We start from the raw sequence: 16,773 nt of genomic DNA, 5'->3' as shown, positions 1-16,773 counted from the left end.
TGATACAAAAACAAATTGGGTAGGCTGTATCAAAGACGCAGCCGCAAGTGCTACGGGAAACGTCTTGCGCGTGCTGCAGAGGGTGTATGGACACGATAGCGCAGAAATCACGTAACCAAATACACAAGTTGCACGCATTAGAAAGATGGCATGCCTAACTTATGTTACAGCTCCGTGGGTTCTCACTGTCTAATTTTACAATCGTGCTCGCTCTCTCTTTATAGTAGGCCCGTTTGTTTTACAAGGCTGTTTGGGCAGTGTAGGGTAAACAAATGACCCCTCTACTGGTGGCGCCCGAAACGGCCCTACACCGGTCGAGCCCGCCGTCATCGTAGATGGGTAGTGCTCCTGCACTTATTTCAGTCTCCTACGCTTGCACTCCCTATGGAGACGGACACGTCTGGCTGCGGCCAAAGGGGTTGGATACCACTCTGTCTTGCTGCCTGACTCTCTCCACGCCATTTTTATACCCTACGTGTCGAACGCAGGAGTGCCATAGGCGAGGGTGCTTGAAAAGTCTGCAACAAATTGCTCACTTGGAGGTCTTATAATTCCTGATGAGCAATTGTTTGAGTTTGATCGATTGTACTTATATACCTGATTGAGCTCTCTCCAATGCTACCACTACCACTTGGATTGACAAAAGTACACTGTAAAAATGTTTACACACTTAAGGGTGTTCTCTTGTCGTCCTGGTAGCACCCCTACCGTTAGGGACTTACAGAAATTTATAGAGGACGACAACGGAGTTCTAACTAGACGTGCGATGACAAACGACGTAGTTGAAAACGATGTACTCATTCTGACAGACTTGGGCACTCCCTGTGTGCTCGTCGTTTTTCGTGTCTAGTGATTCGACCATGCTAAGTAGTTCTTTCCCATCGACAATGTCTTTATATATTTGGCGCACCTGGTCATGAATAATTACTTTTGAACGAAACAGCTGATTCATTGGAAAAGGCACCGCTATGCGGCCCAGTCTCTCCTGTTTTGCAACCGACAGCACACATCACAGACGCTAGATTTCGGATGCGTTCAATTTTGAAAGCGTTATCAGGCACTGTACTCACTATTTGTCCAGATTATAAGCATCTGGTAGTTCTCTGGCGTAGCAAATTCTGCAACACAATACTGCTCGATACCTTCCCCGTAAAATTACCTTGCCGAATTCACTCCTTCAACTTTCACTTATACTGGGTATAGGTTTGGTGTGCTCCCCACCCCCACCCCCGGGAGCTCATTTTGTAGTGAGGAAGAAACAATTCCGCAGTTATTATTATCCTGTCGCGGTTTTATTATATACAAGATAAAGAACAGTAGAACTACCTCTTCGAATACTGCGCCTGGGCTTAACAGAATATGTTAGTCTTTGATTGGGGCCTCCACTCTGGGATTCAGCCACAAAGGTGTTTGCTCCGCTGTCCAAAAATTTCTTATTGAATCTAACCGAATGCGCTGCTAAATTTGTATCGTCTTTCTTTCTCTTGCGACAGCAGTTGTGCTTGAAATTTGGCTTGCCTTTTGCGTCTGTCCTTTATGTTGACGACGACCAAATCGTAATCAATGCTATCTTGCAACTCACTGCTGGGAGCCAACAGCTCCCAGCAGTGAGTTATGAACACGTGTTTCTGCCATGATATTCATTTGGTAGTCGTGCGTGCTGTCCTGTGCGTTAACGAGCAAACAACAGGAACGGGCAAATAGTGGAACGTATGGCGCTTTACTAAGACTTTACTTTACTTTACTAAGACATGTGCTACTATATGCGCATGTTTGGAGGCCAGAACAAGCGATACTATAGCGGACGAGAATCACTTTGTGTGCATCACACATCACACACAAGTTCATGAGAAGATGGCGGTGTGTTGGCGTGCTATTCATTCTCATGCTCGTGAAAATACAATCGATCACACAAAGGAGGCTTAGATGGCAAATTATGATGATGAGCCTCAAACATGGAACGTACCCATAATGGACACAACAAGCCACTTATTTCCTAGAAATGTGCCTGCAATGTGCCACTGCGATATCTTGGACCTCCTTAGGAGATGTCGACTGAACCGAAAAATGCCCCAGGAACGTTTTGGCAACATGCACTTTCTAACAAAAAGTTCCTCCCAGGGACATCCCTATGTTGTTACTCAAGAATTTCTCGGTGCCAGTTGAGTATAATTAACCGCTTCACTGACTGCAGCATTTCGACCACTAAAAACCTGTGTGAGCCAAATTTCGGGCACCTACAACCGTTGTGAGTGGTACGCACATGTTGCCATTAAAACAGCACGTAGAGACATATGTTATTGTGGTCACTCTATATATCGCTTCCTGTGCATCTGAAGATGTCACACAAAATCAAAGGCAAGCGATCTGCTGACAACATCAGCCTCGCGTGTATTGTTCCTGTCTGTCGCATGACGTATTTGGGGCGATGACTTACGGAGTCGCCATCTGTCGGAAGCGCCTCACTTGCGTAGTATGAGGGATAATGCGGCGCGCTTCTCATATGTTTGGCTCAATAAGAACACCACGCAGGAGCCCTACTGGGCATTTCTTAAGTACTCTCAAAAGGAAGGAAGTTTTTTTTTTACTTTCAAAATAATAATCTTGGGCAAACAGAAAACACAGAATGGTTACCGAATGCGCACATTGAACGCCCACTGCGCGCGCAGTCCCCTGAACCGGTTTCTTGCGGGAAAGGTAGGCAATCGCTAAGAGCAACCTATGAGAAATATGCTCTTATAGACCTTTTCATCGGACGAGGAGGACAGGGAGCGCGGCGAGCCTGTTGTCTCTGGCTTTGGCGATCCGGCGCGGTGCTGCTTGAAAGTATTGCTGTCGCGTGCTGCGGAACGATTTCAGAATGTTTTAAATCGTACTTTGTGAAATTTACGCCATGTCCGTTCATATAAGGTCGTCAGAGAAACCTTTCGGTGCATCGGTAACTACAGTAGGCAGAAATATGTCTGGGGGGCGCAAAATTGTGACTTGCATAATCAGCCGCGGTGTACGCGCATTATCAGTCGCAGTGTGTGCATGTGTTGTGAACTATTTTGCTTATATCGGTTTTAATTCAACAAAGAAAACCGGTGTCTCTGTATTACCCTCATTAAATGATAAATCAGCTCACTGTCAGATCGCTTGGCGTAGGGAGTAAAACATAAAACATAAGAGCGTGTGCCTGTGCACGGCCAACCTAAGGTAAAGTGACCAGACGTCCCGATTTAGGCGGGACAGTCCCGCTTTTGCAGCCATGGTCCCGGCGTCCCACTGAGATACTTGTGGGACGGCGTTTTGTCCCGCTTTGGCTTTCCCGAACGAAGCGTTGGTTGATAAATAGCTCTCAGGATCATCTCCTTTGAAACACGGGCGATGCGAGCAACGCGAGCAAGTTTATTTTTTCCTTTTTCTGCTTTCCAAATCGTATGTTTTCGGAACGGCCTAGAAAGATACCTTGTCTCCATCACTAGTGGCTTTATCCGCTCTATCCATCACAGTACGGCAGCACTGCCTGACCGTGCCCTCCCCAAACTCTCGTCTGCTTGCATGGCTGGCTGGATATTGGATAGGCCGGACAAGGCTTGCTTCCGTGCTAGCTCGGAGGCTTGCGTTGTCCAGCGAGCCGCAGCCATAATCAAAGTCAACTGTCCCGATTTGTTGATGGCATGGTTGACGGCGCCTCGAAGTGGCTTTGTCAGCTTTGTTTTTGGGTTTTCGACTTGTTTCGTCGTGTTGGCGGCGACAATGCCCAAACGCAAGTGCAAATTCACGGAACAGCTGGGAAAAGAGTACCCCTTCATCAAGAAAACCAAGTCAGAGGCAGATGTACGCTTTGATACATGTGGGGCAGACTTTTCAGTCGCTCACGGTGGACGTTCGGATGTAGTAAAACACATCAGCTCTGTCAAGCACAAGCAGTGTGTGTCGGCGGCTGCTAGTTCCAGTGCAGTAACCTGGTTCTTCAGACAGGAACGTGCCGGGGAAAAGGAGCTCCAACTTGCTGCATCAGAGGGTGTCTTCGCCTTCCACACAATCGCTCACAACCATAGTTTCCGATCAATGGACTGCACTTCAAAGCTGGTGCAGAAATTGTTCAATGAAAAATTTTCCTGCGCTCGCACAAAGGCAGAAGCGATTGGTTTGAACGTGCTTGCCCTGTCTGCAGAGGAAGAATTGAAGACAGACCTGCAGGAGGCTAAATTTATCTCAGTGTTCTGTGATGCTTCCAACCACAAGGATTTGAAGGTGCTCCCGATAATGGTGCGCTATTTCACCGCTGCTGCAGGAGTGCAGACGAAGCTCCTTGAGATTAACACCTTGCCAGGTGAGACTTCGGCAATGGTGAGCCAGTACATAATGGACGCACTCGAAGCCAACCAAGTCACATAAAAGCTGGTTGCTTTCAGTGCCGACAACGCAAATTGCAACTTTGGTGGAGCGGCGCGAAACGGGAAGAACAATGTGTTCTCGAGATTGCAAGATTCTATGGATCACAAGATCCTCGGAATTGGCTGCGCTGCGCACATAGTGCACAACACCGTTCAGACTGCTGCCGATTGCCTACCATTGGATATTGAGGCCGTGATTGTGAAAATCTACTCGTATTTTTACATTTACACGGTCAGGGTGGAGTCGTTCAAAGAGTTTTGTGATTTTGCATCAGTGGAGTACCAGCAGCTTCTGGGCTATAGCAAGACCAGGTGGTTGGCATTGATGCCAGCTGTTGAGAGGGTCCTAAAGCTCTATCCAGCTTTAAAGGCATATTTTTTGTCCATAGACAAGTGTCCGTCTCTCATCAAGTCGTTTTTTGAAGACCCATGTGGAGAGCTCTGGCTCTATTTTCTGCATAGTCAAGCTGCTATGTTTGAAGCTACTGTACTCCAAATTGAAGGAGACACGAAGACAGCTGCGGAAGTATACAGTGCCTTAAGCCAGCTGCAGACCAAAGTGCAAGAAAGATTTGAGCAATCATTTCTGCCATCAAGTGTGCGCTCAAGGGCAACAGAGCTCGAAGAACAGGGACAAGTTCGAAGAGAACAGGTTGTGAATACTGTGGTGAAGTTTTATGCAACTTGCGCGTCATACCTCGACCGATGGTGCAAGCAGTTTGATGAAGTCAGAAGCCTTCTATGGGTCTCGCTTGGGTCACCCCCATGCTGGGATGACGTGCAGGTAACTGTAGAACTCATAACTTCAGAGTTCAATCATGTCACTGTTGATGAGAATGCCATGTTTGATGAAATCAATAATGTTTCACATTATGCGACCGCTGAAAAAATTAAGGAATGGAAGGCGCGGAAAATATCTGTTGGGGAACGCTGGGTGGAGATTCTCGGGCACTTCGAGAAGAATGATGTGCCTTGTGAGAACTTGATGACCGTGCTGGAATATTGCATGTGCCTGCCAGGTACAAATGCACCAGTAGAGAGGGTGTTTTCTCTCATGAACAAAATATGGACCGCAGAGAAGACGCAGCTTAAAGTGGCGACACTAAAAGTCATGCTTGTGCTAAAGGTAAATGTACGCATGACGTGCGAGCAATACTTTGCGCATCTTTGCAAAAAGGAACATTTGCTAAAGAAAATACATTCCAGCCAGAAGTATTAAAGAAGGAAAAACTTTTCGCACGGGTTGATTTAGAAAAACGAAAATGGCTTTTGCGTGTTTGAAATAAAAATGTATGATTGAATGGTCTCTTCGTGCCTACCTACCTGCCTACCCCCCCCCCCCCCCCCGCGTCCCACTTTGGGTTCTATAGAATATGGTCACATTAACCTAAGGCAACCACGAAACATCTAAGCGGCGGGCGCTATGAAATATTTGTGATACACCGGCATTGTTCTCACGCATTTCAAGTCTAGTAGGCTTGAAATTACTATATGTCTACGCTAGCCTTCCTGCATCAGTCCGATGGCACTGCTTAACACAGCGATCACTGTGGTTGGTGAACCAGCATGGTACATATATACGCTGCGTGCTTCGGCATTCCCTTTTTTAGCCTGTTACAGCCATAATATATGAGAGTGCTCACATAAAAAGAATGCGATGGCTATTTTTGAGGACAATATTTCCGTAATATGTGGGAGTGCGTCGTAGAGAACGGAACAAACGCCACCGAAAAAAAATTCGGTTATCATCCTCTTTCTCGAAAAAGCAAGAGAAAACGGGCTAACACCGCAATACGACCTCGCATAGTGACGCCGCATAAAGGTTATAGATCTATAAACGTTGATACCGTATGCGTGGACCATGCGCTATATAGAACAAAGATGTCTGTAATCCAGCACCTACCATTGCTTAGGACGCTCGCGCAGTTCGTAAACGGTCGCTTTGCTGGACGAGCTTAATTCAGACTGTAAGGTATGCTGCTATTACTAGCCAAAACTATTTTATTCATGGGTGGAAACCTTATCCATCGAACCAAGTAGTCACGCAATCTAACCTGCAGTGAACAGTTTGAACACTTGTCAAAGTATAACAGCACAGCTCCTATCGTAGCAGAACGGTACCGACGCTGTTACGATTGTCGCGTATGTTTAATTCCTCCTAAACCGCAGCTTAGAACTAGAGGATGATACTGCAATACGGTCACATTAGTGAATGGAACATTCAGAAATACACTATTGATCTCCGAGGCTGATTGTAGGCTCAAATATATGTGCGCACACATCGCGCTGCGTGCTCGGTCCGCCTCAACGCCAGCAGAAAGTCCGGCCACACCAACTCATAATAATAATATATGGGGTTTTACGTGCCAAAACCACGTTTTGATTATGAGGCACGCCGTAGTGGAGGGCTCCGGAAATTTCGACCACCTGGGGTTCTTTAACGTGCACCTAAATCTAAGTACACGGGTGTTTTCGCATTTCGCCCCCATCGAAATGCGGCCGCCGTGGCCGGGATTCGATCCCGCGACCTCGTGCTCAGCAGCCCAACACCACACCAACTCAAACCACTTCAGTACGTCTCACAGAACCGTTTAGCGCGTAGAAGACGCACGTCGTGCTAAATAGACCGCGCGAGCGCGACAACAAACACCAGACATTATCGCCGAGCGTATAGCCACCACGCAAAACGGTGCGCTCGCCCAAGCCAGCATGCCGAATGGCCATAGATGGCGCCACTGCGTCGCAATATGGTGGCGCCCATGAAATGTCTGTATCGCGGACCAAATGGAGCTTTGCAGAATGAAGCCTCAATGCAGTGATCGCACGGCTTCGCGGTGACCGACTGCGCGTGTGCACGCACGTCCGCGCACAATAGACAGTTTTAGTTTCACGTACGTAAAGGCTCTGCGTACGCAGAGCTCTTAAGGGTGAGCAGTGCTCCTGCGCAGAACGCAACGGGTCTGCGTGAGTCTCACGGACGTACGCGAGACTCAAACGTTTGCGTGCGTTCCTTGCGCACGTAGAGAGCTCCGTGCGGCGGCCTCGCGAGATCTCGAACAAGCGAGAGCATCATTGCAAGATGGCAGCCAAACATGCCGACAAGGTAGTTCCGCGCCTTTGTTTTTCTAAAAACCACGACTTGGATTTGTTGCGAGACGTAAGGGAGGGCAACCCCTTCGAGGACAACATGCGGTCTACAGTGCGATGGACGGAAATTGCGGTGCGCCTGTCAAATCCGAGACAAAAATCATTCAGCGCCCGCACCGTGCGCGACAGCACGGACCTACTGCTCGCGCAACATGCACACAGGGATAGGAGAAGCCTCCGCAGGTAAGTCACTTTGTCGTTTCACTTTAGCGCACAGCGCGATATGCAAACAGGAACAGCCAGTACAACTTTTCTTTTTCTTGGTGCCACATCTTAGGTCCAGAACCGAAGAAGAATACTCGGAGCTGGACCAGCTTCTTGAAGAAATATTGAACATAGCCAAAGAAAATGGTAATACAATACGACTGATCAAGAAGGTGCCAGTGAGCTCTAGCAGCCGAAGCGCATCCACTGTCGCAAGAAGCTCAGTGGCACTTGCGAGAGACGTCGCAGTGGAGGCGTATGTGGCAAGGGGCCTCGGTGGCACTGCTGATTTAGGTGCAGAAGTTGCGCCCGTGCGATCACGTTTTCGTGTTATTAGCTTTTCCTCCCTCAACGTCTTTGCTTTCGACACACTTGGATCGTATTTAACGGTTTTTATTGGTACGATTTCAGGCGCTGGCGGAACGACAGCGACCCAGTTGTTCGCAGAAATTGTAAACGAATGTGACGATGAGGACACCGTCCCGGAAGAACACTCACTGCCGGAGTTGGGCACGCGCGATGATCTGCCTGAGTTTAGCCCAAGTTCGCTCACGGAGGGCAGTCGAGCGTCTTCGCTGGGAAGCATTAGCGGCCCGCTAACAAGTGCATGTCCGGCAGTGCAAGACGACGTTGTATCAGCCGCGGCCAGCTAGGAGCGAGCCCACACTCAGCACCGGTAAAGTACATTTTTTTATTTATCAGCCGCTCATAGCTCATGGTTCATAGCTCATTCATCAGACGCTCATGGCTGGTGTCTACTTCCACTTTAGTGCATGTTTACCACAGCAAGCGCTCTTTATGAGACGAACTGACACAAGTTGCAGCTCACAAAGGAGCTTCTCATTAAGTACTTCGAAAGATATCCTTCGTAATCCAAGCAGGCATGAGTGGTGAACCACGAGTCTGGGGTATTGGCCTCACGCGCAGCCATAACTTTTTCGACACATATGAGAGCACATAATTAATGTTTCTGCGCACTACACTGATGATTCCAAATAAACTATTATGCTTAAGCATCAAATGTACCTAATTACATTCTGCATTCAAGACTACCCGTGATTCACCATTGCTCCTGCCCAGCTGGAAAACTGGATTTACAAAGCCGTTTATGTTGTGTAGCATTGTGCCAATGAATGCAAACTAATTCAATGCAGTGTAGTCTCCTTTTTGCTGCTTTGCATCTATGGAAACAAAGCAATGGTACTCAATGTGCTTGACTTACCCAAAAAATTGAGCTTAGATAAATTCACCTCCAAATCAAATGTATGTGGCCAGCTTTAAGCATCGTTAATGAGGCTGCAGTTTTTTCCACACTGCTGTATTCTACAGCGAGAAAAATTAAGCTGGAAGGCTGGAGCAAGAAGACTACGAGTTCATAAAGAAAAGAATGAGGCACGATGAATTTATGAAGCAAAAATACTTCCTGATGGAATCCAGGTGCATTGCACTGGAAGAAGAGTGCCTCGCCTGGGAGAAGGAGAATGCTCTTAATAAAATGCAGCTCAAGGAACAAGAAATGAAGCAAAACACTGAAGCTCAAGCAGAAGAAAGACGCCTGCAAGCAGAAGAGCGCGTCGAGGAAAGACGTGAAAGGGCAGAAGAGCGCCGCATGTTTGCAGCCTAACAACAAACTTTTTTTAGCGTTATGGAAAATTTCTTGAACAAGATAAGTACATTGGAAAATGTTAACATGAACAAATAATATACACTGGATGTTGACACTGCAGTTGCAGCAAAGGTGTCAAAACCATCTGAACATCGCACACGTCTTGTAATTCCCACTTTATTACAGCAATTACACAAAACAGGGTGTGGTTGATAGCGACAGCAGGTAGAAAAAAAAACTGGAACCAAAGGGACGTTGGAAGCAACGTGGTTCAGACAACTTGTGTTCAGTCATGCGCTAAAGATACAAAACATGACTGCATACAAATGCAAATAATCATTTGTGAAAAGGCAATCAACATATCTCCGAAGTGAACAAACAAATAGCACTTACAATGCACAAGTGTACATAATTATTGTAAACGTCTGAGCACATACATGCACGAGGACTTCAATGACGTGACCTCAGATACTCAAGTAAGCTAGGCGGATCAAGTCCAAAGTACGGTGACACCTGGCTGCCATATATATACATGTCTGGCAGTTAGAATAGTGGCAGCTTTATAAATCTGAGACACTCATTGGCGCAGCAATTTCTAGTTCTTTTTGAAATCTAGAAAGGTGAACTCAGCAACAACCTTTCCAAAGCCCCACTCAGCAGACTGACGAACACGACTCATGTTGTAGTTGAATGCCAGCTGTGTGGCAGTCAAGGAAGGGCCGCCATAGGGCTTCATTAGGAGTGGTTTCGAGGGCTAGGCAGGATCACCGTACATGACGAAGTGATGGGGCCCCACCTGCTTCTCCAGTTTGGCATAGAGGCCACTGCATTTGAGCATCCCTGCAATAAAAAAAAGAGTTCGATTGACTCACATAACGGCAAAATTAACATCAGTTCTGTTAAAATTAGCACAGCAGCTGAACATTTACATTGCATACATTATACATTTTCTGCAAAGACTCAACAAAGCCATCTAAAAGGTATGTTGAAATGTACGTGGAAGACCATTTCACACACATCGAAGTGTAAAGGAGGACAAAAAGGCTAAGGTTGGCACTAAAGCTGTTTCTGTCCGTGCTTTGCTTTCTAAGCAGTCATGTAGTTGGTATACTTATAATGTGATGGAAATAAGCACTGTCCATGTCCGTCCACAGTGCAATAGGCATGTTGAAGTTTATGCATCTGTATCCCATCTGTATGGAGGTGAAGTGTTTTTTTTTCACATAGGACACCAGGCAACCTACCTGCATCATGCCGCTTTCCATGACATGGGCCATAAAGCTGGCATACAATGCCATTCGGACATATCGCCGACTGGTACTTCACCACATGCTTCCGCTTGTGGCCGGAGAAGTAGTCGCGCTGATTCCTTTTGGGCCGGCATATGGGGCGTGCCGTACCATCGATGAATGCCCAGCAGTTGGTCAGTGCTGCACCACGGTTGTGGATGGCCTGCGAGATGACAAAATGAAACGAGCTCACAACACAGGTTTTAGTTAAGATGGAAAATAGAACCATTAGTTTCCTTTAAGTAGCTCCCTTACATAAAGCCATGTGTTCTAGATGACATCCCCCAACGCCCTTATATGTCCGTAACCTGTAGTAAGAGTATGTAGCTTGAAATACACACCAAAATGCAATGTTCACATGTAATATAGTTGACGTGGCTACTTTGTGTGAACCTTCCCAAGGTAAAATGTTCAGCCTAAAAGCAGAAGAGCAAGGTTTCGGGGTCAAAATCAAGTTTTGAAGGGGAGGTTATTTCTGCATGAAAAGTCGACTGCTGTGTAGATGCCTCATATGAATTTCTGTACCTGCAACCCTGCCGTTTGGCGGGGTTATTGTTTTCTCTACATTTTATCCCGACACATGTCCGCGGCAGTTTGCGGGGCATTTGTTCTACATTTCGAACTTTCCAATTTCCATTTACCGCTGACAATTTAGTCCTCACATAATAAAAAAAATAAGTAAGGACGAGGCGGGATACCCTAAAGCGAAGAGAAAAATAGCCATAGCGGAGAGAGGCAGCAAAAATGGCTTTTCGCGGTTTCGTCCAGCATTTCCGCGAAAGTAAAAGAACAATGTTAACTTACACTTGCACACTCTCCAAGGTGGACAGGAGACAGCCAGTCATGGTTGTTGCAGTCATTAAGTATGTGCTGAAACTAGCCTGCGATGTGGCAAATCACCTGTGATGCCACACTCGACATCATCGATGAATGCCTGCCAAATATGGCTTCGATATCGCACCACTTGCTCGGTAAGCAAGACATCGTAGCGTGATGCATAACGCCTCCCGACCTGGCACGGTCACGTCTTGCGCACTCTTCAGTGCATCACAAGTACACGAAGCAAGTCATCGAAATCCTTTTTTTTTTTCAAACCTAAACTGCTGCATGAACAGTAAGGGCTCTATACTGTCGATGTCGATCAATCCACGATGCGACCGGTCGCGCAAAAGCTCCGACTATCTCTTGCGCCTGAAGTGGTACTCCACGTCATCCAGCGAACCTTTCAAAAGCTCCCGCTCCGCTCCTGTCATCTTGAGGTCGTCAATCTCATCCCACGACAACGTTGACAGCAGATAACGCTTGCAAAAAACACTTCTAGGCATTGCGAAGCTCCGATCGGCACAACCACACTTTTACGCGTTTTGCGAGCCAATGCAACCCGACTGGCTTGGCTTTAGGACTTGTCTTAGATGTCATTGGCTACAGCAGTGTTTATACATGATGATAGATGGCGTGGAGAAGCACGCGCGAGCCATTTTCGGTTATTGCAATACGTCCACATGGTCGCTATTAGCGTGCGTCGCGTACTCTTAAACAAATGTACACCCTTTGGGGTGTATATCTGCCACAGAACGATAATCGCCATCCGCCTTGCTTGCGCTTCCTTTCTTGAAAACGTTGCGCTCGCTACTTTCCTGTCGAGAGTTCTCTGTCACACTGATAACGGGCATGCCGTTCGTGACTTGGTAGTACCGGGCTCGCAGCGTTAAAGAAAGGAAATGCGCACAAGACAGATGGCGTTTATTCTTGTGTGGCAAGATACGGCCCAAAAGGTGTAATTTTGTTTTACACTCTTGAGAAAAATTACACCCTTTAGCCGCAACAATAATCGTCATCTGTCTTGTACGCATTTCCTTTCTTTAACGCGGCGAGCCCGGTACTTCCAAGTCCCGAATGACATGCCCATTATCAGCATGACAGAGCATTCTCGACAAGAAAGTAGCGAGCGCAGCGTTTTCAAGGAAGGAAACGCAAGCAAGACAGATGATGATTATTGTTGTGTGGCAAATATACACCCCAAAGGGTGTACATTAGTTTAAGAGTGTACATACACTCTCAGACAAAGGTTCACCATTTGGGATGTACCTTTCGCTCGTTTCTAACGACTTATTCTCTTCGTATTTCGTTATGTCACTGTTAGCCGCATGAACGAGTGACGGCGGCTTTGAAGCAATAAACAGCTGCTGCCCATTTGCTACGCTGAATTTCAATTCGCATTCTTTTTTTTATCATGCCCAGAAATGAGTGGTGATGCTAGCGATAACAACGACGTGGCAGCGTCCGAGCTGCGACGCACGTTCGATACAATGACGAAGTTAGAAAATAAAGTAAATTGGTTCGTTAGGAAATGTGGCCTTTGAACCCATGCCGTTCGGGGCAGAGAGCTTTAGGTTACGCGCAGAGATTTCTGAAAAAGTATGGTGATTCACTTTTGAAACGAAATGCAGCTTTTCCTAAAGCGGTACACGTGCAATATTTGCAGTATGGCAATAATGTACGTTCTCTCAACCTTTGTAGCAGACTATGTGCACTCGTGCGCTGTTAGCTGTTTTGAATTGGGCTGAAGATACGTGTTTTCATGTTTTAATTGTGTATAGAGTCGTTACCGTGGAAAGTTTCTTCTGTCTTAGCATTTACAACAGTGCTTCCTTCACCTTAGATCTAAAATACACGCACCACACGAAGGAACGCAGCATCTCCATTCTAAAGCTTTGAAGGGTCCAGTACTGCTTACTTGAAAGAACGTAGCGTCTACATTCAATAGTTTTGAAGCCTCCAGCGTCGCTTACCTTCTGCCTGTCATTCTGCGTATTGCAGGAATCGGCACTATTTCCTCAATATATGCACTCTACAGCCAAAGGACATCATGCATATTCAAGGGCAAATTTCCAAGTATCAGAAGACGATTGCAAGGCTTCGAAGAAAGCAGGTGAAGACCTCCAACACGAAGGGCTTAATTCACTGTGATTCCAATATCTTGTAGCTGTTCAATGACGGACACACTGGCTTACACATTTGAGGTGAGGATCTTGGTGCGTGCCCAATTATTTTTGTAGCCATTTTATTTTGGCACGCAACCATTCACATAATTTTGCTACTTTAGTTCACCCTCCTTCGCAGAAGTACAAGAAAAAGCGTCATATTTTTTCCTTCTAGAACGATCACATTTTGAAGAAATTATTTGCTGGCGTGTCTGTGCAGTTTTTTTTTTTCATAATCTGGGTATTTGCAACACGTCCTCTATGTGTTTTGCTTGTAAAGTTATTGCCATCACGCCATTAATTTCTGACTGTTCTCCATTATACCGGTGTTACAAGACCACTTTCGATCGCGATCAAGCCCGATCCTGATCGAAATTCTCGACAGCGATTGGCTCCCTCGCACAGCTTGCGCAAAAGAACCAATCGCAACCGAGAAACTGAAGTTGGATGGGGCTTGATCGCGATTTAAAGTGCGCCGTATGTCACCGGTATGACTTGCATTTCCCAGTTTCTTCCCGTTTTAATGTATCTGCATGTTACAATCTTGCTGCAATAAATTGTTTTCTGCTATTTCCGTGTTCTTGACTGTGCAGCAAGTTGATTTATGTTTAAGGAACATGGCACATTTATTTACAATACACCTTTTGGCGTGAGTTACTTGACGTACAATATCACAAGCGATAACGTTCTGCTTCATCAACAGTTGGCATGATTGTTGCGCTAAGTTCAGCTTGAAACAGCAAATACGAATTTAAATAAAACTAACATAAAGTGAAACACCTTTGCGCGTTCATCGTTGCAACATATAAACAGCGGCACAAGCGCCTTCATGAAATCGCTTGATTTAAGCAACGTTATGGGTCACAGAAAAAAGTAATAAAAGAAACTAAACTGAAATCATGGCTTCCGAGATTCGGCGGCTTGCGGCGAGCATCTTGGAGGCTGGTGCGTTTCGCCGACTCCGCTAGGTGCGCTGAGAGCCAAAGTCGGCCGCAGGCGCCTATGGGAGTGTCCACTCTTTACAATTACTATATTACTCTGTGGTGTCCGCTTTTGTTGAATCCTTTCTCTATGCTAAAAGTGTTTCAGGGGCAGCGCGCGTTTGGTACGTAGAGCTTTCACATTTGCGTGCGTGAAGTCTCTGCTTACGTGTAACAAAAACTGTCTAATCTTTCGCGCCGTGTCGTGAGCTTTAGGTCCCAGCATATGAGCATTTGTCAGTACACAAGCGACCATTGTTGCGTGGACACTAGCAGAGCTGTTCAAAAATAACCTCGTTATAACTATAGGGACTTTGGCGCCTACGACGGTGACTTGTGATGTCCCGTCGTGACGATTCAATCTCTTTATTTTATTTTCTTGTAAAGTATTAGAGGTTAGAATACCAATTGTTCTCAAGTTGCGTCGCACTCTATGTTTATCGGTTTTCTCAGCGAGCAATTACCGGCCGCTTCTTTTTCTTAACCCAGTACATTTCATTGTTTGATGCTACACAAGGATGAACGCATGTCGTGCCTTTTTTAATGGGCTTCTTACAGTCCCCTTTCCATTCCAGTGAACTTGCCAGTATCTAGCAACAACAAGTTTGTAGACCAAAGCTTCATGACATTAGCCGGGCAGCGCGCGCGGGCGAGCGTCTCTGTGCGCGCTTTCTGCTACTCACTGAACATCGCAGCCCCGACGCCGTAGCAGAAATCTTCCTCGCGGAAGTGCTTGCTGCACACCAGAGTTGCACCCGATGGCTGCTTGCCAGTTCTAAATTTCGCGACCCAAGCTTCACGCAGCTTCTTGTCCGGCACGTACGCGTTAAGGCTGACACCGGGCTCCGTTGCGTACATCCGGCACTGTGGTACCGAGCAGTACCCTGCCATGTTGGACACCTTCAAACGAAGCCAATACCTATTACAGAGCTTTCCAGTGTTGTCAGGAAAAACCTCCCCACTTAATCAGAACCGCAGCGCAGGTGGAACTTTAAACTTTCGTTTTCCGCTCGCTTCGGCGCTTCCGAAGCAGCCGACGCGGCCGCCGTCTCCACGTGATCCCTCATACCACGTCACGCCGACGGTGGCTCCAGGTTTTCCGGTGGTGGAGCTTGCCCCCAATAGTACATGCCATGACTGCTTATGCTCATATATGCAGTCATCACATTATACGCCATCTGCAGAGACAGAACACGTAGAAAGGCTGATGGAGTCAGCACATCGCTTGCCTTTGATTTTGCACGGCATGTGCAGACGCACAGGAAGCGATATATAGAGTTACCACAATAACATATGTCTTTACGTGCTGTTTTGACGGCAACATGTGCGTACCACTCACAACGGTTGTACGCACAAAAATTAGCTCACGCGTACGCTGCACGATATTGTGCTTCTGCAGTAAGGAGGCATACTTCAAAAAACTGCTTCACGTACGCCACTTTTTCCTTGGAAAATATATTTATTAACAGAGTAAAAATTGTAAAGCAACATCACATTGAACACATCATTCCCTCGTTATTTCACTGAGTAGGAAATTTTAAACAATGACTAAAATTGCATGTAAGCAGACACATTCGGTGTGCCTGCTTTAAAATTGGCAACAAAAAAATGCGCAGTGTTCACAATAAGAGGAAGCCTTAGCTAAGGGGCTCCTATCTAAATACATGAGAAAGAATAAATAGTTTTTTACTGGACAACCACTGCACCTACCGTTTTTTTTTTTTTACTTCACTTATTCTGTAGAAGGGCACACGTCTTGTAAACTTCAGATGCGGTCACTCGGCAGTAACTCTCTAGTTCTTATTTCCGTTGATGTTCTTTAACTTCTGAAAAGTGAGTAAAACACAACAAAAAATAATTGGACCTGGAGCTTCGGTAAGTTTCCACAGCTTCGTATAATCTCCCTACAGCACTCATGCGCTTATTATATACTTAAACCGAACTCCCTGCACAGCAAGTATGCCATAGCAAATACAAATAATTTAAAGTGGCCGCGAATTTATAAATTATGGTGAAACAGTATTGCTGGATGGAAAACTCTGCAACAAACTTCGGGGCCATGTACCACTGTGTAACCATTCTAAGGAAAATAGCTCTCGGTCTACTTTGTCAGGTAAGATTGAACCAAAAGTTTTATCTACTTAACCCCAGAAAGTCGAACGTATCATTTTTTTATAC

The 16,773-nt window shown here is 46.2% G+C and overlaps 1 protein-coding gene and 1 pseudogene across 1 annotated transcript; one reads left to right on the top strand and one right to left on the bottom strand.

Annotated features, from left to right (window-relative positions):
• Positions 1–3,673: 3,673 nt before the first annotated feature.
• On the top strand, positions 3,674–5,715 carry LOC126516469 (uncharacterized). The gene has a single exon (XM_050166597.2). The coding sequence runs from the start codon at positions 3,742–3,744 to the stop codon at positions 4,384–4,386; it is 645 nt and encodes a 214-aa protein (XP_050022554.2). The 5' UTR covers positions 3,674–3,741; the 3' UTR covers positions 4,387–5,715.
• A 4,669-nt stretch (positions 5,716–10,384) lies between these two features.
• Positions 10,385–15,486, bottom strand: LOC129381274 (uncharacterized; annotated as a pseudogene).
• Between the last annotated feature and the right edge of the window lie 1,287 nt (positions 15,487–16,773).

Source organism: Dermacentor andersoni, chromosome 1 (assembly GCF_023375885.2).
Source record: "Dermacentor andersoni chromosome 1, qqDerAnde1_hic_scaffold, whole genome shotgun sequence".
In the NCBI taxonomy this organism is placed as follows: domain Eukaryota; kingdom Metazoa; phylum Arthropoda; class Arachnida; order Ixodida; family Ixodidae; genus Dermacentor; species Dermacentor andersoni.
Note: the sequence above shows the minus strand (reverse complement) of the source record. Positions and strands in the feature narration are given on the sequence as shown.

What these genes read in the sequence shown, in the direction of transcription:
- LOC126516469 (XM_050166597.2), top strand. Translation starts at nt 3,742, where the DNA reads ATGCCCAAACGCAAGTGCAAATTCACGGAACAGCTGGGAAAAGAGTAC.